At 36.8% G+C, this 27077-nt stretch overlaps 1 protein-coding gene across 2 annotated transcripts in view; it reads left to right on the forward strand.

Annotated features, from left to right (window-relative positions):
• The window catches only part of LOC142635959 (ABC transporter C family member 13), a 72745-nt gene that overhangs the window by 7772 nt on the left and 37896 nt on the right, over positions 1-27077 (forward strand). For both annotated transcript variants that reach the window (XM_075810008.1, XM_075810007.1), the window contains exons 6-14: positions 138-238; positions 7448-7511; positions 10432-10683; positions 10939-11008; positions 11923-11983; positions 15353-15440; positions 16323-16441; positions 17054-17151; positions 17329-17395. In XM_075810008.1, coding sequence (XP_075666123.1) covers positions 138-238; positions 7448-7511; positions 10432-10683; positions 10939-11008; positions 11923-11983; positions 15353-15440; positions 16323-16441; positions 17054-17151; positions 17329-17395 — 920 coding nt within the window. The remainder of the gene's footprint in view (positions 1-137; positions 239-7447; positions 7512-10431; positions 10684-10938; positions 11009-11922; positions 11984-15352; positions 15441-16322; positions 16442-17053; positions 17152-17328; positions 17396-27077) is intronic.

Below are 27077 nucleotides of genomic sequence, written 5' to 3' on the forward strand. Positions count from 1 at the left end.
TGAAATCATTCATCTTAATGCCCCTTTGAAGTTTTTTCAACTCCTTGAAGTTATTTGCTTAGGTACTGTAAAACTATTTGACATCTGAATCTTTCTGGTATATGGAATCACAATTCATTACAAGTTTCATTTGACAGATTTTGAGATGTCTTAAAGAGAGCATTGTTGTTTTGTTGGATATCATGTTTGGCATATCCGTTAATATTATCAGGATAAAGCAGACATCTTCCAGAAGCAGGTATATCTGTTTAATCATTCTCTTCTTGTCTCTCTTTTTTGTGGATCCTAATTACATCTAGAACATTATCTTAGGAGAAAAAAACTTTTTTTTTTGTTGGCTGGGAAAAAACCATATATATGTGGATAGTTTTTGTAAAAGACCCAGTTATGAATGAAAGCAAGATTATGACTTAGAACAGTATTAAATAGAGTGGATTATACAATTCTCTTTCCAATATGAAGAGTTTGGTTTCCATTTGCTTCCTATCCAACCCCAAAAAGAAATAGAAAAGAAGTTTTCCCTAGAGATTATTTCTTTCTCTCCTCATAATTAGTATCACTTAGCTGGATGGTGAGGTCAGCAGCCTTGACCCCCACAATCCCCTGGTTGGGGGCAGGCGTGTGCTTTCATTCTGCAGTTTTTAAGCATGTTACAGCTCAATTGGTGCCATCAGAATTTTCTTGTGTGCTTGCCTACACTATTCAACTTTTCCTCTTTTTTTTTTTTGTTTTTTTTTTGATAAGTACTTTTCCTCTAGTAACATGGCAGATTACCAATTTTGGCATATAATTTTGTCATGGGCTGTGATTGCAAGGCAATGTGTAATTATCAAGGGTATATTGTTTTGTCCTAACTGTAGTTCAGAATCGTTGATGAAAATTATTAAATGAGGCGTAAGATGTATGTTTATGCATTGTCCATGTCGAATGGTAGATATTCATAAAAAATAGAGGCTTACCGTGTACTGAGTCTTTTGGTGAATACCCTAATTTATAGGCTATAACCTCTGCTCTTCCAAAATTTTAGTTGGATTAAAGAGAAGTTTGAAGACCTTTAAGGGATTTGTTTCAATAAAAAATGTAGATTTCAAACTACCACGTGACATAGTTGTCAAATGAGGACTAATTTAATCATCACTTATGTAATAAAATATAGCAACTCTAACCAATTAATTGAAATTAACACATGTTTATAACATACACATTCAAATTAATTAAAATCTCAAAAGTGATAATATTTAACAAATGAGCCAAAATAATACTTCATCATATTCATTATCTTGCCTAATCAACTCCATTTAAGTCAATGTTATCACCATGTTCATCATCTTGCAAAATTATTTCTTTATTGACATTTTCTTTTTCATCATCAACATTTAGTATGTCTTATAGTTCCTTTTTATTTTAATGATTTTTCTTTATATTTCTTCTTCACATTTTAGTTTCTTATAGGCTTGTAACAATAATAACAAAAATAAAAATAATTATATTCTCATTTAATACTTTATTCATTGTCTGTGTGTGTGTATATATATATATTTTCAAATATGAAAGTAGCGTCAAAGTGTGTAATCCAAATTTTGTAGGAGAAAGAGAAAGGGGGAAAACAAACTCATGAACATGTTATTTTATTAGGTTCAATCAAGTAGTCCTATAATTTTTTGATAAAAAACAAGTCTAATAACTTGATGGACTCAAATAAAAACAAAATATTTAACAAAAAACTCATTTTAAACCCACATTTTTATGTATTGTACGATACGTATGATTTTACGATATGATATGCACTTATGTATTATACGATTCATGAACACTTATGATACGCAACTTTTTGTACATGATACGATACATATTGTATGATATGTATCTGATGAGGACAAGAAAGAGCTCAAGGAAAAAGAAGATTAAATATACAAATATTCAAGAATTGTGGTCTAGTTTTGATGTCGGACCTTCTTAGCACCTTTTATAGGTCATTTTAGTTATTAGTATTGAGTTTTTTAGGTTGAGAAGCTGCTGGTCAGGGTTTAATTAAGTTCTATTAGAATAAGGGCAATTTGGTAATTTTCAGAAATCTGGAATGGGCTGTTTTTGGCTGTTCCAAATGCCCATGAGTCTTATTTTATGTTTAGAGTCCTTTATTTAGAGTCCAAGTCCTACTAGGAAAGCCTCTATATAAAGGCTCTTTTGTGGTCTTGTTAGTTCAGAATATAGTGATAAGGCTCTTTGTGCGGTGACACACCACAAACCCCTCCGTCTTCAACTGCATATTTTCAAATCTGAACGGACTTTTCCCCCTTGCCATTCCCCCTGCCTCCAAGAGAATAGGACTGTGATCTGAGATAGGACGAGGTAGAATCCTTTGAATAACATCTAGGAAATGATTCTCCCAGTCTGGGGTGACCAAAGCTCTATCAATCCTAGATATCGCTGGTTGATCAGTACCACTTGACCATGTATAGCTACCTCCTTCCAAAGGCAAATCAATCAAGTTAAGATCCTCAATAAATTCAGAGAATTTTTCCATAGCCAGGGTCAAACTTGTTGCACCCTACGCTCACTAGGAAAGCGAACAATATTAAAATCCCCCAAGCAGCACCACGGTACCCTCCAATATTGTTGAATACCCACCAACTCATCCCACATGTAACCCCTCTTGTTATTCTCATTTGGGCCATAAACCCCTGAACATGCCCATATAAAACTGTCCCCCACCCCTTGCCACTTTATTGAAACTGAGAATGTACCAACCATAACTTCCATCTTATCCAAGACCCTTTTATCCCACATAATCAAAATACCACCAGCATTCCGGTCAGCCTCCAAAACAGCCCAATCCACATATGGACACAAACTACAAACCAGCTGTCTATTCATGCTAGCAATTTTTGTCTCTTGCAAGCAAACAACATCACACTTCCATTCGCGCAACAAATTCTTCACCACAAGTCATTTCAGAGGATCATTTACACCTCGAACATTCCACGAAATCATTTTTATCTTCATTACCACAAAAATATCCCCACCTACTTACACCAGCACAAAACCAAACCTCTATCTCCCATCATAATTTACCGAAGAGATCAAGTTTTGCAGCTCTCTACGCCCCTTGTGTTTGGACTTAGCCACTTTTTGGCTGCTTGTTACTTTCCGGTGTAACACATTGGCTGCCTCCATCTTAGTTTCGAGCCTTTGTAAGAGAGCAATGCACAACTTCTCATGTCGGATCGTTGATAACCCAACCAATTTACTGAAACCCGGAATTCTTTGTTTCACCCACCCAGAGACATCAAATTTAGCCTCAATACTCAAGACCTGAGTGACCTCCTCCAACTCCGCCGAAGTTGTCGACGCACTCGGAGCAATAATTTGTAAAGGTAAACAATCTGAAAATTCTGCTTCACCAGAGCCCACAAAAAAATTAGCTGCATCCTCCACAAGCATGATACTAGAAGAGAAATTTGCCTCCTTACCTGAAATTCCAAAACCCATTGACCCAGCACGCAGAAACTCCAGAAAAAGATCTGGGAAAGGAGGTCCAACCAGTCGCGGCACAAAATCGAGAGTCACCAACCTCAAATCTTCAGAAATCAGCCCACCCGACAACCTATTTGAGCCCAAAATACTATTCCTGTCAGAGCTATACCAGAAAACCGTATGCTTTAATGCCCTGTCACCCTCTAAAACTGCCTTACCCATTGTGATCGAAAGCTCGTCGGCTCGAGTCCCCACAGAAAAAAGGCATTCCGCCTCTGCCGAGTTCTCCGCAAGACAACCCACCTTCTCCAGTAACGCCGGTGAGTCATCGGCGCAAAACCCAGTGGGAGGAGGACATTGACTTGCCGCCTAGTGTTTTGCTTATGTTATTTCTGTTTATCCCCTGTTTCAGCCCCAAAACAGCCAATAATAGTCATTCTTTTCTAATATAAACTCTTAAACATCAATCCTTATTCAAGAATTCTTCAAGAAATCTAGTATAGTGCTGAATTTCTTAAAGATCCTGCATCAGTATTGCATATCGTTTGATATTGACAACTATGGCACACTGCAGATATGAATAGATTATAGATTATTACAGTATTATCTATTTTTTTTTGATAAGTAATCAGAAAGCTTATATAAATGAGATAAAGAAAGTCATACAAGAAGTTCATGATGATGAACAACCAGAGAATGAGAAAAGCTACTAGGGAACAAAGCTAAGAGAGGACATAAACACAGAGAGAGAAGAACAATTAGTAAACCCCCAACACCGAGACCACTCTAATAGACTACGCTGGCATAAAAGATTTAGCTCAAACAAGGTCTTCTCTTTGTCCTCAAAGGAACGGCGATTCCGCTCCAACCACACAGTCCACATTAAGCACCCTGGAATCAAATTCCAAATGTCCGACTTATCCTTTCCATGCCACTGATGCCAGCAAGAGATCAAATCCGCCACCGATCCTGGCATAACCCAAGGAGTCCCAAAGGCCTGAAGCATCGAAGACCATAGAGAGTGGGTAACAGGACAGTGCAGGAGAAGGTGGTTAACCGACTCCCCATCCATGCAACACAAACAACACCTATTAACCAAAGGCCTACCCTTAAGCATGAGGTTATCCAGGGTGAGAATCCGGCTATGAGCAGCAGACCACAGAAAGAACGCCACCCGCTTAGGGATCTTAGGTTTCCAAACCCCCTTCCAAGGAAGCCAAGAATCCGATGCACCCTGGATCGCGAGGTAATAAGACCGAGCATCAAACATACCATCCCCTTTAAGCCTCCAATAAAGGATGTCTCTCCTACTACCCTGAGGGATACGAGCTTGGATAAGCCGGAGAAGAGAATACGAAGCCGCTTACAGTATTATCTATTGATAAATGTTTTTGAAGAAACCTAATGTACTGAAAAATTTGAGGCCTGGCTACCTCGGATTAGTCACAAAATTGAGGTTTTTACTCTCTGATCTCTCTCAATACTATTTCTTTTCTATATTATCGGAATCTCTTCTCCATTATGGGTGGTGTACGCAATTTTTTTATCGAGTCCAAATTTTTTCAACTGGAGGTAGAGGAAGGGGGACGATATTTTTCTTAAGAATTTTTGAGTGGAGAAGGTACTTCATGAAGTCGGTCTTCATGGGTAAGATTGTGGCACAATGGCTAATGAGGAGTATAGAATAGATTGTTGTTGGGATCAGTCCGAAGTTTTTTTATTCGTTCAGGGAAGGCGATTTAGCTTACACCCTCCAACGGAGCTCTAACTCTTTTGGCTTGTTCCTACTACTGATTGAGTTTAAAGTTGGCGAGTCTAGGAGGTCCATTATTATTCCAGAAGGCAGAGCAAAGAATGGATGGAGGGCTTTTGGGTTAGAATTAAGGAAGATGTTGGAACCTGAAAACTATGTGAATGGTGGGTCTGGGAAATTTGTAGCTCAACATCATAAGGTTAGCTCAGGGGTTCTACCTTTCAAAACCTTTGTCGATACGGTGCGTGGGCATCAGGTGCAGGTCAGGGGCAGGAATCAACCAAACCTGCTCAGCACCCTTGATAAAGGGAATTTGCTTTTAGAGAATAATAAGGGGAAGAAGCAGAACCCAGTTATTGAGTGGAGGATGTTGTGCGAAATGCCGGCGAACTTTTCAGGTCAGACGAACCTTGGAGGAGGCGATGTGGGTTCCTGGAGCATTAATGAGGAATTTGAATTTGGAGAGACAAATATGGTAGGAAATTATAAGAGATCTCTGTTGAATTTCAATTCAAATCGGAATAAACATGCTTATGGAAAAGAGCGTGAATCGATGAAAGCTGACTGGACAGGAGGAGGCTTGATAGTAGAGGTGAATGGGGAAGGAATAAGGCGTGTTGTTTGGAAATCTAATAAAGGAGGTCTGAAGAATTCTATACGGGTAAATAGGAATCAGAGGGAGCACGTGGTGGGTCCTTCTAGTGGGTCACGGGCCTATCAAAATTCTGGGGTGATTAAAGGGGGTTTAAGGAGCTCTAAATGGGTTCCTAGGCGTCAAAATATGGGGAAGAATGGGGGGGATGGACCTCAAAGCTAGGTAGGGAAGTTCATGGGTGTGGTTTGTGGAGAGGTATTCGCATGGGATGAGAGGTTTTTAGCAAGAACTGTCAGTTTGTCGTTGGGTTGGGGAATAGAGTGAAATTTTGGCAGGATGGGTGGTATGGGGATCAACCTTTTCAAGTGGCTTTCCCAAGGTTGTATGGTATTGCCATTGATAAGGAGGCATCTGTAGAAGCTTCTTTGTCAAGGCAGGGGACGGAGGATAGCAGAATTTGGGATGTTTGTTTTATTTGAGAATTTAATGATTGGGAGATGGATGAAGGGCTGCATTTTCTTTGTATATTGGGAGCTAATACTCCTCCAATGGATGTTAGAGACTGGATGAGATGGAAGTTGAAGCCTAATGGGGAGTTTGACATCCGGTCTTATTATAACAAATTGCGGGATTCTTCCTCAATTGTCTTTCCTTGGAAAGGAATATGGAAAGTTTAGGCCCTTAGGCGAGTCTCTTTTTTTGTTTGGTGTGTGGCTTGGAATAAGATTCTTACGGGCGATAATTTGAGGAGATTAAGGGGATTGAATTTTGTAGACTGGTGCATTATGTGCCGGCATTGTGGAGAGACGGTAGATCAATTACTTCTTCATTGTGAGATGGCTTATCAGTTGTGGAGTTTTGTCTTAAAAATTTTTGGTTTGTCTTGGGTTATGCCTGGATCGATCCTAGATTTGCTTTTTGGTTGGTGGAATTGGTTGGGGAAGCATTCGTCTCAAGTTTGGAACTTAGTTCCATTGTGCATCCTATGGTGTATTTGGAAGGAACGGAATCGGAGGACTTTTGAGGATTTGGATAGTTCCGGTGTTCAGATGATTGACTCTTTTAGTGGGAGTCTTTTTGATTGGTCTCGGGCTTGGGGACTCACGACTAGTGATTCTCTCCCCTATTTTCTTAGCTCTCTTTCTCTCTTGTAATTATTCTGTTGTTTGGTTTTCTTTTTTGTTTTTTCAGTCTTTTTCTTCTTGTATTTTCTGGGTTTGCTCTATGTTTTTCATGCATAGAGTAGCCTTTCGTATATATAACATTCTTACTTATAAAAAAAAAAAAATGGCACACTGCGAAATCTACCATATAGTGATTTATAGAAGTTTATTAACCGTGTGCTTTCTCTCTCTCTCATTGAGCTCCACATTTTTACAGCAAAATGCATTAGGCGTTGCCTGTCACTTTCTATTCCTTGTCTTATTTGCTCTAAGTTCAAGAATATATGTGTGTCAGTTTTCCAATTCTTGTGTGTATAATTGGTAATGTCATTACAGCAAGCATCATTTACCCATTGGACTATCAATTTGTAGTTTAAGCATATAGATGTAACACTTGATCCTTATTGTTTCCATATTTTTGAGATCCATTGACAACACTATCTCTTGCCCAAATTATAGTTCAATAGAAGAGTCACTTCTTTCCACTGACAAGGACCTAGAGGAAGGTTGTCATAGGGATTCTGTAAGTATTTTTCCGTCTTCATATTTTATCTCTGAGAGATTTCTTTTTATTTTTGTTTGCATTATTTAATTGCTTATATTCTTTAGCCTTTTTTGAGTATATTTGGTGATAATTTTCAGCCAAGGTAAGAAGCGATCTGTAATTATTAATTGGGAATGCACATTTTGAAAGATACTCCTATGTACGCCCAGTCCCGAAGTTTTAATTTCAATTTTTTACCTTTTAAACTTAATATCTGGGCATGGGTTATCAAAGAAAATAGTCTTAGGATGAAAATGTGTTTCCTTGCAAACATTTTTTCAAAATGAATATGGATGTCTATTTGAAAATAACTAGCCAACACTTCAAGAAGCACACTAAGGCATATGGGAGAACTTTGACTGTAATCCTTTAGGAAATTCATGGGAAACTTGTTTTTAACAATTTTATTATGTTGCATGTTTATGTTGCCTTTTAAGGCTTTTCTTAAACATTTTTTAACAAGTTCCTTTTGTGTTGCCTACAAATATCTTCCTAACTTTTTATATGTTTCCTTCATTGTTATTAATTTTGTTCCATTCCGGCCGGAATGGCCGGAAAATTTCATACTGGCATACAAACCGGAATAATAGTCCCCCTGTTCCACCTCTGATCAAATTTCGGCCTGTTCCGGTGAGTTTCGGGTGTTCCGGGCTGTTTCGGTCAATTTTGGCCGAAATACAAGATTCGGCCGGTATGAGTTGAGGTTATGGGTCCAAATATAAAGAGAGAAAGAGAGAGGTTTTGAGGTATGGGTGTGATGTGAGGGAGTGCTTGTGTGAGATAGAGAGAAAACGAAAGGGGAAAACAAGTTTAATACATGCTTATCTGCATTTGGCAACAAAAAAGAGGCAGTAAGCAGAAGGAGAGCTGGTCAGTTCTCCATTGTTCTTCAAGTTTTGAGAGACATAGGACTTTGAACTTGAAAGAGTTAAGAGAGAGAGGCAGAGATGTGTAGAATGGGTAGTGGGGTAGGTAGGGTAATAAATGGGGGAAGATATTTAGACAAATTTATTGTTTTTTATTCAACAATTTATTACTTCAAGAGCTTTTATCTATTTTTTTAATTATATTATTGGGATGTGTATTGCACACATTGTAGGTAGCTTATGTTTCACACAATCTCGATGATGAATGTAGTGGGTTATTCAGGGAAAAAAAAGAAAGAAAGAAGAGGGAAGAACAATCCTAATAATATGCTTTATGCTATTTAGTTGTTTAGCTTTATCTTGACATTTAAAAAAAAACTAATATGATGATTCTGATCCGTTAATCAAGCATTTTTTTAATATTTATTTCATTAACTTGTATTATTATTTAACTAAAAAAATTAATAAATATGTAATACATTTTATTTTTATTATTGTTATTATTTTTATGTTAAGACTTAAGACTAAATTATATGTATTATTTGATATTTAGTTATAGACAAAGTTTGGATACAAAATTAGTTATAGCTTTAGGCTACAACATTACTTAATATCTTTTTATTTGAGGTGAATTTTGACAATTCAGCATTGGATTACATCTTCTTCTTCTTATATCCTCTATGTTTGCAAAATTTCAAGAAAATTAAAGATCAATAGTTATGTCATCAATAAATTTTTTAAATTGTAAGTTTCTGTAATTTAAAATTATGCGTAAAATATAAGCTTATAGATATAGTAAATAATATCCGATTGACACAAAATTTAACATGTGTATTAAGAGCGTAAAGAACATACAATTTAACGGTTAAATTTTCAAAATATATAGTAATATTTATTTTATTGAGTGAGTTTGTTGCCTTAAGCTACAACCAATTTTGTAGTTAAATTTTGTCCTTTAGCTATTTACTTCTTTGAATTGATAATTTTATGTTGTATAAGAATATATATATATATATATATATATATTTATTTATTTATTTTAGGCAACCCGAAACACCATGAAATGGTACGCCGAAATAGCCTAATATCGAAATATTCCATTCCACTAGACAAACTGAAACGGGTCCGGAACGGTATTCATAACATTGGTTTCTTAACCTTTTTTTGGTTACTTTAGTTTACTTTGGGGTGAGGGTAGTATTGCATTTGTTTGTTTGTTTGTTTGTTTGTTTGTTTTTTTTTCTATTTGCTTACATTATGCAATTACGAATGACTAGACTTGTACTTCTATAAAATGACAAAGATTCTTGATTAAAGCAATTGCCAAAGAATTATCTTAGTTCATTTTTACTTCTTTCTTCTAGTTTTTTTTTTGTAATAGAAAATTTGTGCCATTGTTAATGAAATATGACTCTGAAAGTTCAAGGTTCTGTCCCATTCTGTTCTTCTGTTTATAATTTGGTAGTACTCTTATCTAATTTCATTATGAGAAAATGCAGCTAAGAATCCTGGTATTTAATTTCAACCAGATTAGCATGACTTTTTAATTATCAGAAGGTAACAAATAGTTAGGACATGTCACTTACATTCATGCCTCATCCAAGCATAGTGGGTTTGACGAACATTAACAGCTAGAAGTCCAGCTTGTGGAAGAGCTCTATAATAAGCTTCTTTTGTCCTACAAGTTCAATTTGTGAAATGCTTATATGTTTCTTCAGTGCTCCACAACTTTCATATAATTTATTAACCGATAAACTGTTACAATGATGTCACCCACAATTCCAGTTAACTGCTTTTTTATTTTATTTTTTAATGAAGCATACAATGTCTATCTTTACCTTTTAGAGGAATAATTTATTATGGAAAGTACAATTTCTGTCTTATGCAATTATTGCACATAAGTCAGAAATTAAGGCTTACAGTCCAAAATGATAAGTATCCTTTCGGATGCTGTTTATTATTAATTTTTTCTTTCCATTTCCCAAAGTTGACCAGTTCATTCTAAATGTTTATGTTTAATTTGATTGTGAAAGGGAAATTCGCAGAGCTATTGGGATCTTATGACATTCAAATCTATCACTTCTGTGATGAATCATGGTGTGACAAAGCAGCTTGACTTTGAAGATTTGCTTCGTCTACCTGCTGATATGGATCCACTTTCCTGTCATAATAGATTGTTAACCTGTTGGCAAGATCAGCAGATTAAAAATTGCTCTAATCCTTCATTGTTTAGAGCAATCTGTTATGCATATGGGTGGCCATATGTTCGCTTAGGATTGTTAAAGGTATTCATTTATCTGAGGGCAAGTTTTCTTATCATTTGCTGAAACTTACAAGAAAATGAAATTAAAGAGTTTATAGATATTTTAATTTCTATTTTGATCCTGCCTCTTATTCCTGTTGTGTTTTTCTTTGCGATGTTTTAGAAGATAACATAGTAGCATATAGTTTTGTTCTTTCTGGTTTGTTTATTTGTTCAATTATTATTCTTCGACAGATTTCAATTTAATAATAACGTAATTGTATTGAAATATTGCAAGGTGCTTAATGATTGTATTGGTTTTGCGGGACCATTGCTTCTCAATAAGCTGATTCGATTTCTTCAACAAGGTTTTGCTGCAAATGGTCACTTTTTTTTAGCTGTGATTTTCCAGATGTATTTTTTGATAAGTAGATATTTCATTAATAGAAGCCCAAAAAGGTAACCAGTTGTTGAAAAAGTGGTTATAATGGGATCCACTGCATCGTTGCATGATTTTTTTTCCCTTGTTTTTCTAGAAATTTTCTTTGCAATTTTGGGAGAAACTTAATTTTGTTTGTTATTATGCTGTATGCTTTAATGGTATTGTTATGTATTCCACCCAACTGCATCTCGTATCTAAGTCACACTTCCAAATGAAAATCAATAAAATGTCAAAATTGTGTATTTTCTGAGATTCTTCTTGTGAAATAATTCAATCTGAGTGAAAATTAATTTTATCTGGGGTGAAACTTAATTTCATTTGTAATTTAGAGTGAAGCTTAATTTCATTTGTTACCACTATCTGTAAACACTTTATTGATATTGTTATCTGTTCCACCCAACTGCATCTTATATCTAAATCACACTTCAGTCATTGAAAATCTAAGAATTGTAGATTTTCTATCATGATCCAATTCTTCAAAATCTTTTGATTAGCTGTACAGATTCTGCTTGCAAAGTAATTCAATCCGAGTGAATTCCACTTTAAAATGCCCACTTGTCTGTTGGAGGGTTATTCACTTCCTAAACTAAGGAATGAGGTTACTGATAATCACTAAGAAAAGGGCAAGGGCTTTAACATGAGCAGTTTGGTTTGCAACTGGTTCTGCTGATACATTGGTTAGCAATGCTGTTATTGCATATTTTAGAAAATGGAAAAAAGAAGTTTTCAAAGAACTCTTGCATCCCTTAGGCACTTAGTGTTTCAGTAATTTTTCTTAGTAATCATTTTTTGAAGAGGTTACTTATTGTGATGGATTTTATTAACACTTTCTTATATCAGGTTCTGGGCATTTAGATGGCTATGTTCTTGCAATATCCTTGGGGCTGACATCTGTCCTTAAGTAACTCTCTCTTGGACTTCTACTGATGGTTTTAGATATTTTCCTTTCTTTTTCCCTTTTCTTGTGCCTCACATTTCCTAGTAGTGCTTTCCAGTCTTAATTATTAATGTTAATGGTACTATCAATTTAGAAGAGAGACTAATTTTGTCCTACAATAAATTTTTAGGAAAAGAAAAATTTAGTCATTACAATTATGGCCAAGTAATAATTCTGAAGTCAAATTCAGTTGAAATGGTAATATCAACATCCATAGGGGACCTGGACCTGGTAATAATTACCTCTACAGGACGCCTTTGACGTAGTACAAGGGGGAAGAACAAAATCTGACTTAGAACTCTTGGGGCAGATCTGGTAGCACTTCTGTTTTGAGGGTTTAGGGTTAGGTTTTGGTGAGAAATAGGCTAGAAAATAAGAGGGAGAATAGGGTTTCCCAAGGGGAGAAGGATTCGTAGGGTTTGGGAATGAAACAAAGGAGAACAAGGTTTGGGTGGCTGTGAACAGTGCTGTAACTGTGAACAGTAAATAAAAGATAAATTCCTAAGAATCACTCCTAGTTTTCCTTGGCATCACTCCTAGGGTTCCTTAGGATCACACCCAGGAGCAGTCTGCATCACACAAACTGTAACAAGGTTATAGCTCTAAAATCTGAAAATATTATTAATCACCACCTCAATAGAAAATACTACAACTCTTTAAATACTATAATTTCTTAAAACCCTAATAAGACTTGGACTTGGACTTGGACTTGGACTTATTGGGCTTTAATACTAAACCCAAATTAAATAATTAAACTTAAATAAAACTAAAATAAAACCCAATGGACTATAAGCATAGCCCATTCCAGAATAATAGGAAATTACAAAATTGCCCTTGATACATAAAATAAAATATAATAAATTTCTCTTCTCACTGCCTCCTGCATCAACCTTGCTCTTTTTTTTTGTTTTTTTTTGTTTTTGGATTGATTCTGGAGTACCGAATATCAGTGTGTGATCTGCCTCTATTATCTTTATTCTTGGTAGTCGTATTAGCTATGTTACATTTAGACAATATTTTAATGCATTATGATTCTTCTCTGCACAACACCAACAATGTGAGAAATATTATATTGTTTTCCTTTGAAATCTCTTTTAATGACTCGCATGTTGTTTCTTTTACCTTTACAACCATATATTTCATTTAGAGAAAAACATAGGTACAGTTCCTTAGGTACTTTAGGTTCTCCAATTGAAATCAATCACATGGTTGTATTGACCAATGCTGTGAAAATAGTATTTTACCCTTTTCAAGGACAATTAAATTCAAGCATGTGATTTATTGGTTAACGCAACCCCATGGTTGAATTGAATCAGGGAACTCAAGCTACAACACAATGAATTGTACCTAAGTTTGACCATTTCATGTATATTGCAAAACCTTCTTGTTAACTTAGGAAGTGTGTAGGGTTAAAAATTAATTACTCTATCACAAAACATGTTATTTATATAATGTCTCCTAATACATTATGACTAGTTTCCCCACACATATATAATGCTCATAACACTCCTTATCAAGTTGGCACATATTCATATAATCCCAGTGATGCAGATTTGTTAAGTGAGAAGAAAATAGTTTAATATTTTATTTTGTTTTCTCTTTCCTAGTGGAATTAGGATTTATTTGTTTTTTCAGTTAAAAAAATAGATTAACATTTTTAGCTCCTATAGAAACATATGGTAGCAATAACACCACGTTCTAGTCTCCTAACATGACTCATTTATTAAATGGGTCAATCGTGTCAACCTGTTTATCAGATTTTGGAAAAAAAAAAAAAATTATGAAAAAACAAACAAATAAATATTTTTAATATAAAATTCAGAATTAACGAGTAATTGCATCACAAATCATCATTCAAAACTAAAACACATCCCAATATCACAAATAATCAATTACAATATATCAAAGAAAATAAACCACAATAACTAATAAGTTTATATAACTAGAGTTTAAAGAGTATATCGGTAAAAATGTCATTTAATTAAATGGGTCAGATGGGTCAAATGAGTGTTATGTGTTGAACACTATTCCAATCCTTTTATTAAATGAGTCAGTCGTGTTAATTCGAATATGAAACAAACCCATTAAACTTCAACTCATAATTTGGTAATTTTATGTTGTGTCATGTTGGGTTTGCGGGTTGTGTCCAATTTTGCCACCCCTACCTTTGCAAAAGGAAAGATTTTATTGATAGTGTATGTTGTGATATTATAATACCCGGTGATGACAAGAAAGGTGTTGATGATTTGAAGAGATACCTTTAAAACTCCCTTCAAAACTCCTTTCGAACTAAGGATTTGGGCACACTTCGGTATTTCTTGGGTATTGAGGTAGCACAATCTAAAGAAGACATCAGTTTATCACAAAGAAAGTATGTGTTAGATATTATGGAAGAAACTGGCTTGTTAGGATCTAAACCAGTGGAGACCCCTATAGATCCTAATGTCAAATTGTATGAAGATCAAGGGGAGTTGTTATCTAATCCTAAGAGATATTGGTAAGCTAAATTATCTGATAATTACTCGTCCAGATATATTATTTGCAGTTAGTGTTGTGAGCCAGTACATGAAAGATCCTCGCCTTCCAAATTGGGAGGCTGTTATTTGGATTGTGAGGTATATTAAAGCACATTCAGGCCATGGTCTTTTGTATAAAGCTAACGGTTACCTACTGATAGAAGCCTTTATTGATGCTAATTGGACAGGATCATTGTCATTTCAAAAATCCACTAATGGGTACTGCACTTTTCTGGGAGGAAATTTGATTACTTGGAAAAGTAAGAAACAAACTGTTTTAGTGAGATTTGGTGCAGAGGCTGAGTATAGAGCCATGACATGCATCATGCGAGCTTATGTGGATTAAGCATTTACTTGAGGAATTAAAATTTGTTGTAAAGATGCCTATGACTATGCATTGTGATAATTAAGCAACAATTCATTTTGCCTCCAATCTTGTGTCTCCAATCTTGTGTTCCATGAGAGAACCAAGCATATAAAAGTAGGTTATCATATTACTTGGAGGAAAGGAGAAGATGGTGTAATTGCTACTCCATATGTTTCTACAAGAGTCCAAATTGCTAATATGTTTACCAAAGCATTATGTAAAACTTGTTTGGGTTTATTATGTAACAAGCTAGGATTGTATGATATATACTCTCAAGCTTGAGGGGAAGTTTTATGGGTATAAGGCTAGGGGAAAAAGAGTAAACTCAGTGTATACCTATACATATCAATAATATGTTATATGTTAGGATTAATTTAACTAACATACATATGTTTTCTCCTTTTAGTTACTAATAGTAATATCTGTTGAATGCTTGTCTCAATTGTGCAGATCCTTTTTTGATACGCAATACTCTTTCCACCTTTCCAAGCTGAAGCTAAAGCTACGGTCTGGTATTATGACTGTCATCTACCAGAAGGTATGTCACAAAGTTATAGAAGATTAATATGCTACAACTTTGCAAATTCGCCTATTCAAGAATTATTTTATTGGGTTCTTGTGTGAAGTCCTGTTGAGGTGAAAGTCATGTCATTCTAATAGTCTGAGTCTTTTAGGGGTAAAACAGTATTTGATTTAGGTTTTTATTTTATTAATTATGGTCGATTTTATATTTGGGGGCAAATCTGTAATTTTCGCTATTCCTGCGAATTAAGGGTATTTTGGTAATTTAGTTGAGTCTAGGATATTCTAGGGTATTCTAAGTATCTTAAGTTTATTTTCTTTGGGTCCAAGTTAAGTATTTATTAAGTTTTATTAGTAGTCCTATTAGTAGTAGGAATCTTATTACTACTAGTCCAAGTAAGAGTCTTTATATGTATTTTGCTCAATGTATTCAATGGAAGTAGAATGAGTTGATTAATAAAATTTAGTGTTTTCAGCAATAGGCACGTTGGCCTTTGTTGGTTCTTTCTCCTTCTTCTCTCATCTCTTTCTTTTCTTCTGTTCACGTGTACTGTTTACACAGCCCTTAAACAGCCCTTATTTTTTCTCTAATTCTTCTTCATTCCTAACCCTAACCTTACCACAACAAAACGTAGACAAATCCCTAATTTGTCGTACATCAGTATGTCTTCTTTATGTTCCCTTCAAAGTTTGTAAACATCAATTTGTAAACATCTATGGGGAAGGTGTGTGCATGTTGTCACTGTTGATGTCTTAAACTGATTTTTTTGGTGTGTGGATAATTTTTTTCTATTATTCCCATCTATCCCTCTTCTTCCTAGCTATTGATATAGGTCTTTAGTTTGCTTGGAAAAAACTCACATAATTGATTTATTTGAAGTTTTATACTTTTTGACAGTGTCTACACATCAACCTAGCAGAGCGATCAAAATTTTCTGAGGGGGAAATTCAGACTTTCATGTCCATAGATGCGGATAGAACTGTCAACCTGTGTAACAGTTTCCATGATTTTTGGAGGTGATGGCTCTTGATCACTATTTAAAGTAAATATTTTTGGTCTCTCTCTCTCTCTCTCTCTCTTTTTACGATGAAATATTTAAGTAGAATTAGGTGATGATGATGACTAGACACTATATCAGAGAGTATTAGAACAACCCATTGTTTTGGCCATTTAAATAAGTCAATGCAGCACATATCCATATGAAAGTTTTGTTTTATATTTTTCTTTTTATTTCTTGATTTGTCATTATATGAATTCTTTTTTTTATCTGTCAACGCAGCTTGTGATCCCATTTTGTCTCTGTTTATGATAATTCTGATCGTAAAGTCAAAGGTTGAACTGTTAGTGTTAACTATTAATATGTGAATAGTTTTTTCATGGCTATACTTTTGTCTATTGTTTAGAATTTGAGTTATGAATACTCCTCCCCCTCCCCCCGCCCCCAAAAAAAAATCTGAATTATGAGCTAATTTATGCTTTTCATGGCTATACTTTTGTCTATTGTTTAGAATTTGAGTTATGAATACTCCCCCCCCCCCCCCAAAAAAAAAGAATCTGAATTATGAGCTAATATATGCCATGATCTTTTGTTAGTTTTTTGAAACACTCTAGTTTCATGACTGTTTCAGCTTGCCTTTGCAAATTGGAGTGGCTTTGTATCTTTTGTATGTGCAAGTCAAATTTGCTTTTGTCTCTGGAATTGCAATAACCATCTTGTTGATACCAGGTATTTATATGCAATGTCCCATTTTTTTTAATTATTGTTTTGATTGGTATGTTAAACTCGTATCCAATGGATTTTGAATTCATGATCTCACCCTCCAACCACACCTGTGAGAGGAGGAAATGCCATTTGAATTTTTTTCAAGAACATAAATTTTATTTGAATTATTTTCATGTGCAGTGAATAAATGGATATCTAAATTAATTTTGAGTGCTACTGAAAAAATGATGAAGCAAAAGGATGAGAGGTAGATATATCTTTTTTCTCACTCTATAGCATTAGTGCACTACTGAAGTTTGCAATAAAATAAATAATTATGTTTGTGTATGGCAGATACTATAGATAGGTTGTATGCATGATGGAAAAATTGAATTAATACTACACAATTCGTGAATTTGAGTCTCTGTCAAATTGGTTAGATGATATTCATGTGGTAAACTTTTAGGGGGTGTTATTGCCTTAATTATGCCTTCCCTTATTCTTTAACTGAATTATATACTGTTTACTGTTAGCTATAGTGGTTCTGAGGTTATTTTATAATTGGCTTGTTATTTTTGAATTAGCTTAAGGGTATTCTTGTAATCACTCTAATATAAATATATGCTACAGTGAATGGACTAAATGATTAAACCCTAAATGTATTTTATAATCTCTCTCCTCGTTTAGTCTTCTCTTTGTTTTCATCTAACCCAATCTTTCAAAGTTTGAATCTCAACTCATACATTAGTCATTGATTTTGGTTCCTAATTATATTTTTAGGCTTGGAATTGTTTGGAAAATCTTTCTTTTGATAAGTAAATTTGAATTTCATATGGAATGTGTAAGTGTACAATTGCGCCTGGACCCAAAAACACACGTGGGCTCAGGCCCAATGAGCCTTAAACAATGAAATTTGTAGAGTGTGGGCTCGCAATCTAGTTTAGTGATATTTGAAACTTGATGAACAGGCTAAAATATTACAGTATTTGCAAATAATAGACAAACGGGGCAAAATAAACCTCCTCGGACGTAAGCCGAGGACAAATTAAATATTATTTCTCTTTTTTCTCTCAAAGGTCACAGTTCTTAATATTTGTCTCCCTCTTTTTCTTTGCCCTCTTTCCTCTTTAAATACTTCTTCTTCCCTCTTTATCCACGTGTAACACAAATCACCCTATTAGACACCTGTCCCATCCACCACCCTCTGGAAGTCTTTAAATTATAGCAAAAAGGCTGACTTCTACTATTTAGGGGTCACTCCCCCATTAATGCGGCCAGGGAGGTAGGTGCAAGGTCTTTAATGTGGAGGTAACAACCTTTTTCTAAGATATTTCCCTCACACCGTTGCGTCTGGAGGGTGCTTAACTCTCCATCTTAACCAACGGTTTTTCCGGAACTCTTCCTTGATCTTTTTGGCGAATCCCAAGGTCATCGTGGGTCTGTCCGAGGAGATATTCGTTCTCGGACGAATCCTCGGACTCTCGACTCATGGGCCGACCTACAGTTCTAGGAGGCTTTTAGTCTAAAACAAACTAGCGCCCATCAACAAAACCCAAGACCCAAACACTTACTTAGGTCCTTTTAGTTCCCACAGAATGGATTATCATTTTTATCTTACTACAATAATTTCCACTTTGAAGTATATCTTGCTCTATCAGGGATTTGAGACTTCTACTTTTTTTTTTGGTTTCTATAAATTTTTTGTTTGGTGGGTGAAAAGAGATTTTCCTCATCACATGTGCATCTTAGATGACAAAGAAGTGTAAGAACAAAGAAAGTGCAGTCATTCAATCAATTTCTTCTTTGCAATAATGTGTAGATTTTGAAATTACTTGCCTTGCCAAAACATCAAAAGGGGCACCTGAATACCCTATGGATTCAAGAAGAAGTTGTGAGGTTTAAAGTTGCTTCATGGGATTTGAATTGAGATGGTTTATGTTTGGTGCAGAAGTAGGTATAGAATAACTAGAAGCTTTGAAAGAATAAGGGGAAGGCCTGCTTTTTATTTTCTCAGTCAGTCTGTTTTTGCTGGATGGTGTGTATTAAATTCATTTTAAATATCTTCTTCTGTTGAAGATAGTCATTATGTTTATACTTGGCTAATGGAGTAGACTTACTTTGTTAAAGAGTACTCACTCGAGCCTTCCTACCTATTATATATCCTTGTCCACTATCCCTCATGCTATGGTAGCTAGATTAGTAAGGATTCAAAGGATTTTCCTTTGAGGGACTTCTGTGGAGGTATTTAAATATCCTTTAGTCACATGGGATAAGGTTTGTTTATTGATGGAGGTCGGTGCTTTGGGGATTCGGTTGGGTTGCTTAACTAATCCTTGCTTGGAAAGTGGCTATGGCGTTTCGGGAAGGAAGTTAACAGGCTATGACGTTAGGTTATAGCAACTAGATATGAAGTGGCTAGTACAGGATGGTGTATTAGTGATGTTTGAGGGACTCATGGTTGAGGGATGTGGAAGAATATTAGGGCAAGTGCTACGGTTTTCTTTGGACAGGTGGAGTACGTTGTGGGGGAGAGTCATCATATCCGTTTTTGGCATGGTCCTTGGAGTGAGCCTATTCCTCTTAAGGATCTCTATCCTGATCTATTTGCTTGCTTTGTGTCTAAGGAAGCTTGGATTTTTGAATTGGTTATTTCTTTTTTAGAAGGGGAAGGAACTGGAATTTACAATTTTTCCGAGCTTTCATGACTGGGAGTTGGAGGGAGTATGTTCTTTTTTTGAGCATCTTTACTCCAATACGCTAAAGGGTGATGGAGATGATATCAACTTGGAAGTTAACTCAGTCCGGTGTTTTTGATGTTCACTCTTATTATAATATTGTCTTTTTGGTGCTCCTTCTGAGTTTTGATTCTTTCCCTTAGAAGAGCATTTTGGCTATGAAGGTACCTAAAAGGGTGTCTTTCTTTTTATGGACAGTAGTTTGGGGTAGAATTCTTACTATTGATAATCTTGTGAAAAGAGGTCTATCCCTAATTAATTGGTGTTGCTTGTGTTTTTTTTTTTTTTGATAAGTAATTAAAGATTCATTGATAACAAAAAGAGAGACACCCAAGTACACAGAAGTATACATGGGGAACAAATAAAAAACGAACATTACAAAAGTCAAGAAAATCTAAAATAGAAGAAAAAGAATGGTTTCTCCACACAGAGAATCAATCAAGTAAGGTTCGGAAAAATAGAAGCTTGAGATCTGGCATGGAATGCTCATTGTCTTTAAAACACCTACTATTTCTCTCATTCCAGATACACAACATCAAACAAAGAGGAACAACCTTTCATATATCTCCATTACGGTGGCGACCAAAATGATCTTGCCAGCAAGCAAGCAGCCCAACAACAGACATTGGCATAACCCAACAAACTCCAAATAAACCAAAAACCATATCCCACAACTCCAAAGCAACCGGGCAATGAAGGCAAAGATGGTCAACACTTTCACTATTACATTTGCACATATAACACCAATCCAAAATGCAAACCTTTCTTTTCCTTAAATTGTCAGTTGTCAGACATTTCCCCAAGGCTGCGGTCCAAACAAAGAAAGCCACTTTGGAGGGGATCTTCTGCTTCCAAATGCTTTTCCAAGGGAAAAATTGATCACTATGGCCAACTAGGAGATGGTAGTATGCACTAATCATGAACCCCTTACTCTTACAAGGTTGTGGAAAGAAACATGTATCGGGTTTCTTTGGCTTTTAACCCTCACATGTGATATATATATATATATATTAAAGGAATACATTGATTTACTATATTGCCCCTAAATTATACCCATAACAGTCCCCCTCAAGCTAGAGAGTATATATCATACAATCCTAGCTTGTTACATAATAAATTCAAACAAATTTTACATAAAGCTTTGGTAAACAAATCAACAATTTGGACTCTTGTAGTAGCATATGGAATAGCTATTAAACCATCTTCTACTTTCTATTGAGCAATATGCTTGGTTCTCTCATGGAACAAAGGATTGGAGGCAATGTGAGTTGTTGCTTGATTATCACAATGCATAGTCATAGGCATTCTCGCACACAGGTTGTAGTTTCTGAAACTTAGGTCGGAAGTTTTCCCCAAGCAGCCGTGGGAGGTGGTGAGGGTGGAGTGGGTGGTATTAATGGTAAGAATATCATTAAGGAGAAAATCCTGGAAGGAAATAAGCTCAGTATTCCTTTGAAGTTTAATTCGAATTAAAAAATTGTTAAGTTTGGAAAGTTGTGTGATAATAGGAAGTCACGTTAGTTAGGGAGAGGGTTGATTGTGGATGTGAATGAGTTTGGAAAGAGGCGGGTCTCTTGGGATAGAGTTAAGGGTGGTAAACAAGCTGGCAACTGGGTAGCGAGGGAGAATAATAATGTTCAGAATAAAACAGTGGGGCTGGGCCCATGCAATCAGAATGCCCACGTAACTTTGAGTAAAATAGTGGGTCTTTTGGGGAGTAAAGAGTATACTTTGGGCTTGGGTTTGTCAAGCCCATGTAAGTTTAAGGCTGGAGAGAGTTCTATTAGTGTCCCAAATGTTCTGGAGACTTCTCATTGGAACTATTTAGCTAATCCGAGCTCAGGTAGGAGTGAAATCACTACAGGTGAGGGTGGTCAGCACAACCCGACCTGATTCGCTCCAACACCCATCGTGCCGATAGGACCAGAGGTGGTGGCCCATGCATCCCACAACCTGATATCGGCGATCGGTGACTCGAGTGGGTCGATGTTGTTGCCGGTGGTGTCCTCGGCCACGATGTCCTCTACTATTGCACCGGAAGTGATGGGTGTTGATGGTTTTGGTGGTTTGAGAAATCAGACTTAGTCCTCCACCATGTCAGTCAAGCCAGTGGGGGTGGTCTAGGCATCCAGCGAATCGGGAACAACCTATAGTGACCCGATGGTGTCGGCGTTGGTGTCATTGACTTCTCAGGTGGCAATGGAAGATGGGAAGAGGGTTTTGTGGGTTCGGAAGGTTTGGTCACTACAAATTATGATTATGATTTTGAGGGAGTTCATCTACCTGGCCCCACTATTAAGGAGTTGGTCGGAGACTTGGATAAGTCTTGGAGCAATTCCAAAGACTGGATTTTACAATTGCGTGATGGTAGGCAATTAGTGCTCCCATTGTCATTGTATCGTTCTCCAGACTGTATGTCAATCGGCTCAAGTTTGGAGGGATAGTGTGTACTAGGTAATGCTTCTATTACTAATGAAGGGTAGAGGGTTAGTTGGGCAGATAAGGGTGCGGGGCTAGTAGAGTCTTCGTCCGTGGTTCCTGGATCAGAGAGTGAGATGTGGGAATGTGATGAAAGGTTGAGGTCTTGTGAGAGAGGTGATGAGCCATTAGTTGTGGTACCTTTGGCCACTGAAGGTCTGTTGGAGTTGGTGTCTAGTCATGTGAAGGAGATTGGGTGTAAGGAGAGTGTGGATAATTGTCAATTATCACAATGGGTAACCAATAGGATAAAGACTTTCAAGAAATCTGTGGGCACTTCGCTGGAAGGTTTTGAGGAGCAGATTACAGGATTGTTTCTAGCCATAGAGGATAGAAAGAAAGATAAACAGAAACTCGTGGTAGGTGATTAGACGAAGTTGGTCAAGTCAGGCTAGAAAGGTAAGTGGGAGTTAAAGAATTTGTTGTCATCTTTGAATGTTGAGTATGATCCAAATAAAGCAAGGAGTGCAAGTTCTGAGTAGGCAGTTGTGCCTTATCAATGAATGTGAAGATTATTTCTTGGAACATTAGAGGCTTGAATGAGCAGGATAAAAGGCTCAGGGTTAGAAATTTGATTAGGAAATGTGAAGATTATTTCTTGGAACGTTAAAGGGTTGAATGAGCAGGATAAAAGACTCAGGGTTAGAAATTTGATTAGGAAATGGGGGCCAGATGTGGTTTGTCTTCAAGAAACCAAAATGGGGCTGATTAATAGAGCGGTGATTCATAGCTTGTGGGGTGGCCAACATGTTGACTGGTCTTACTTAGGTTCTTATGGAGCTTCTGGTGGGGTGTTAGTGATGTGGGACACTCTGGCAGTGAATAAAATGGAGGAAGCAGTGGGGAGATTTTCGGGGTCTTGTAAGTTTACAAGTGTGTCAGATCAGTTTGTTTAGGCGTTTACTGGTGTTTATGGTCCTAATTTACACTGAGACATGAGGTTTTTATGGGAGGAACTCTGTGGCTTGAATAGCCGGTGGAGTGTCCCATGGTGTGTGGGTGGTGACTTTAATGTGGTTAGGTTCCCTTCCGAACGATTGGGATCTAATTCTTTCACTATTGCTATGTGGGAGTTTTCCAATTTTATTTCGGAAAGGGTTTTATTGATCTGCCATTGCAGGGGTACTTTTACTTGGTCAAATGCTAGAGAAGTTGCTTTGAAGGCTAGGATGGACAAATTCTTGTTTTCTGCAGATTGGGAGGATAAGTTTCCAACAGTTTCTCAAAGACGGATGTCTAGTTTGTACTCGGATCATTTTCCAATAGAATTAACCCTCCTGTGAGAATATGTGGCTTAAGGATGAAGGTTTTGTGGACAGGGTTCAGTCTTGGTGAGATTCCTATCAGGTTCATGGTGCACTGAGTTTTATTTTGGCCAATAAATTCAAGCTCCTAAAAAATTATTTGAAAACATGGAATGTGGAGGTGTTTGGTCATGTTGAAGTTCGGATTAAAATTTTTTGGAAGGACTTAAGTGTTCTAGAGAATATGGAGGAGAGTCGGGGATTATCAGCGGAGGAAATGGTAGAAATGGGAAGAATTTGTGATGAGTTAAAAAAAGCTACTCTATTGGAAGAAATATGTTGGAGGTAAAAATTCAGAGTTCTCTGTGTTAGGGAAGGAGATAGGAATACTAAATTTTTCCACCGTATAGCTAACTCTCTAGCTAACTCTCACAGGAGGGTTAATTCTATTGATAGGCTTATGGTAAATGGGGTGTTGTCTTCGGACTCGACTGCTATAGCAGATTGTATCTCTCAGTTTTATAAGCAGCTTTATTTTGAGGATGTGGCTCATAGACCTGTCTTAGATGATGTGGATTTTTCTAGTATCTCGGTGGAAGATGCAAGTTGGCTAGATAGGCCTTTTGAGGAAGAAGAGGTGTTTGAGGTGATCAATGATTTTAATGGTGATAAGGTTAATGGTGATAAGGCACCTGGCTCGGATGGCTTTTCCATGACATTCTTCTAGTCTTGTTGGGGTGTTTTGAAAACAGAAATTATGGCTGTATTCCACAATTTCCATACTCAGGCGGTGTTTGAGAAGAGTCTTAATGCTTCGTTCCTTGCCCTTATTCCCAAGAAAGTGGATGCTGAGGAGGTCAAGGACTTTTAGCCGATTAGCTTAGTTGGTGGGATTTATAAGATTATTTCTAAGGTGTTGGCTAATCGGCTTCGTAGGGTGGCGCATAGGCTTATTTCGGATTCACAAAATGCTTTTGTGAAGGGCAGGCAGATTTTGGATTCCGTCTTGATTGCTTCTGAATGTATTGATAGTAGATTGAAGTCAACAGTTCCAGGTGTGTTGTGTAAATTGGATGTGGAGAAGGTGTATGATCACGTGAGTTGGGATTTTTTAATGTATATGCTTCAGCGTTGGGGTTTCTTAGAGAAATGGAGAAAATGGATAAGGTATTGCATTTCAACTGTAAAGTTTTCTATTTTGATCAATGGTAGCCCATCTGATTTCTTTGGAAGTTCTAGGGGGCTTCTGCAAGGGGATCCTTTATCTCCTTTGTTGTTTGATATTGTGATGGAGGCATTAAGTCGTATGTTGGATGTGGTTGCCTCCGCCAGGCAATTCTCAAGCTTTTCTGTGGGTAGTATGGTTGGTCCATCAGTGATGGTGTCTCACCTTTTATTTACAGATGACACTCTAATTTTTTGTGATGCTGAACCTTCTTAGATTGCTAATTTGAGGGCGATTCTTGCTAGATTTGAGGAGGTGTTAGGGCTTTGTATTAATTTGGGGAAATGTGAGTTGGTACCTGTTGGTAGGGTACTCAAGTTGGAGGCTTTGGTGGGTCTGTTGGGGTGTGGGCAGTTATCTCTGCCCTTGAAATATTTGGGCCTTCCATTAGGTGCAAAATTTAAGGATTTATTTGTTTGGAATTCTATCCTAGAGAGAATGGAGAGGATATTAGCAGGTTGGAAGAGAATGTATTTATCTAAAGGGGGTAAGGTGACACTCATTAAAAGCTCACTCTCGTCTTTACCTACATACTTTCTTTCCCTTCTTCCTTTACCGTGTAAGGTGGCAAAGCGTATGGAGAAATTACAGAGAGATTTTTTGTGGAATGGGATTTGTGGTGAACCTAAAATACATTTAGTTAATTGGGCCAAGGTACGTAGGCCTTTGTAGGTTGGGGGGTTGGGTTTGAGACGGTTGGAAAACTTTAATTCTGCCTTGCTAGGAAAATGGTTGTGGAGGTATGGCATGGAAACTGATGCTATATGGAGGAGGGTTATAGAGGCAAAATATGGGAACATTTGGGGTGGTTGGTGTACGAAAAAGGTAACAAGTCCTTATGGGGTCAGCTTGTGGAGATACATTAGAAGTGGCTGGTTGAACTTCTCTAAACTCCTTGTTTATGATGTGGGGGATGGTACTAGAGTGAAATTTTGGAAGCATGTGTGGTGTGGGGATTGCACTCTCTAAGAGGCCTTTTCGGAGCTTTACTGTCTTAGTAGGTCAAAGGATTCCTCGGTTGCTGAAGTTATGGGTTGGTCTGCTGGGAGGTTTCACTAGAGTGTGTAATTTCGTCGTCCACCACAAGATTGGAAGAAGAAGCCTTCGACCAGTTTATGGGGTTGGTCTATTCTTCGACAGTGCAGGGGTTTGGCCCAGATAAGGTTTGTTGGAAGCCTGCAAGGAATAGAGGTTTTGAGGTTAGAGGTTATTATAGCTCCTTCTACCTTCTTACTCTTGTTTCCTTTCCATGGAGAATGATATGGCAATCGAAGGTTCCTCCAAGGGTAGCTTTCTTTTCTTGGTCTGCTTCCTTAGGTAAGATCTTAACAACAGAAAACCTTCGTAAAAGATGAGTGATAGTGCTTGACTGGTGCTATATGTGTAAGAGGTGTGGCGAGTCGGTGGATCATCTTCTACTTCATTGCTCCATAGCTTGGGAGTTGTGGTCTTTGGTTTTCTGCTTGTTTGGTATTCAATGAGTTATGCCTCATACTGTTCTTGAGTTGTTTGAGGCTTGGCAAGGAAAGTTTGCGCGACATCGTCACATTGATGTTTGGAAATTAGTGCCTCATTGCTAGATTTGGTGCATTTGGCGTGAAAGGAATGCTAGAAGCTTTGAGGGTTGTGAACATTTTTTGCTGGAGATTAAGTCTTTTTTCTTACACACTCTCTTTGAATGGAGTGTGGTTTTTTCTCATTTTTCTTGTTCTTCCTTTTCTATTTTTCTTGACAGTTGTTCTTTTGTTTTTTGATTTGTGCCCCCATAGTACATCCCCAATGTACTCGGCTTGGCAATCTTTCTATTATTAATAATGTTCTTACGTTATTTATATAAAAAAAAAAAAAATTCTTAAGGGACATAGGCCTTCTTGTTTTGAGAACATATGGCTTCAAGTGGATGATTTTGTGGAGAAGGTGAAAAATTGGTGGGACTTTTATCATTTTTATGGAACTCTAAGTTACAGGTTAGCCATGAAATTGAAAGCTTTAAAGGGAGACTTAAAAAAGTGGAATGAAACCAAGTTTGGAAATGTAACCATTAAGAGAATTAGACTATGGAATGATTTGAATGCCTTAGATTCTAAAGAGAAGAGGGTGTGAGAGAATTCACTTGGAGATTGCGAGGATTGTTTTGTTGGAGGAGATTAGTCGGAAACAAAAATCAAGGGTGCTATGGTTAAGGGAGGGGGACAGCAATACAAAATTCTTTCACCAGATGGTTAATTCTAATATGAGGAGTAACAGTATTGGCGGTTTAAATATTGA

This window comes from Castanea sativa, chromosome 5, assembly GCF_040712315.1.
Source record: "Castanea sativa cultivar Marrone di Chiusa Pesio chromosome 5, ASM4071231v1".
NCBI lineage: Eukaryota > Viridiplantae > Streptophyta > Magnoliopsida > Fagales > Fagaceae > Castanea > Castanea sativa.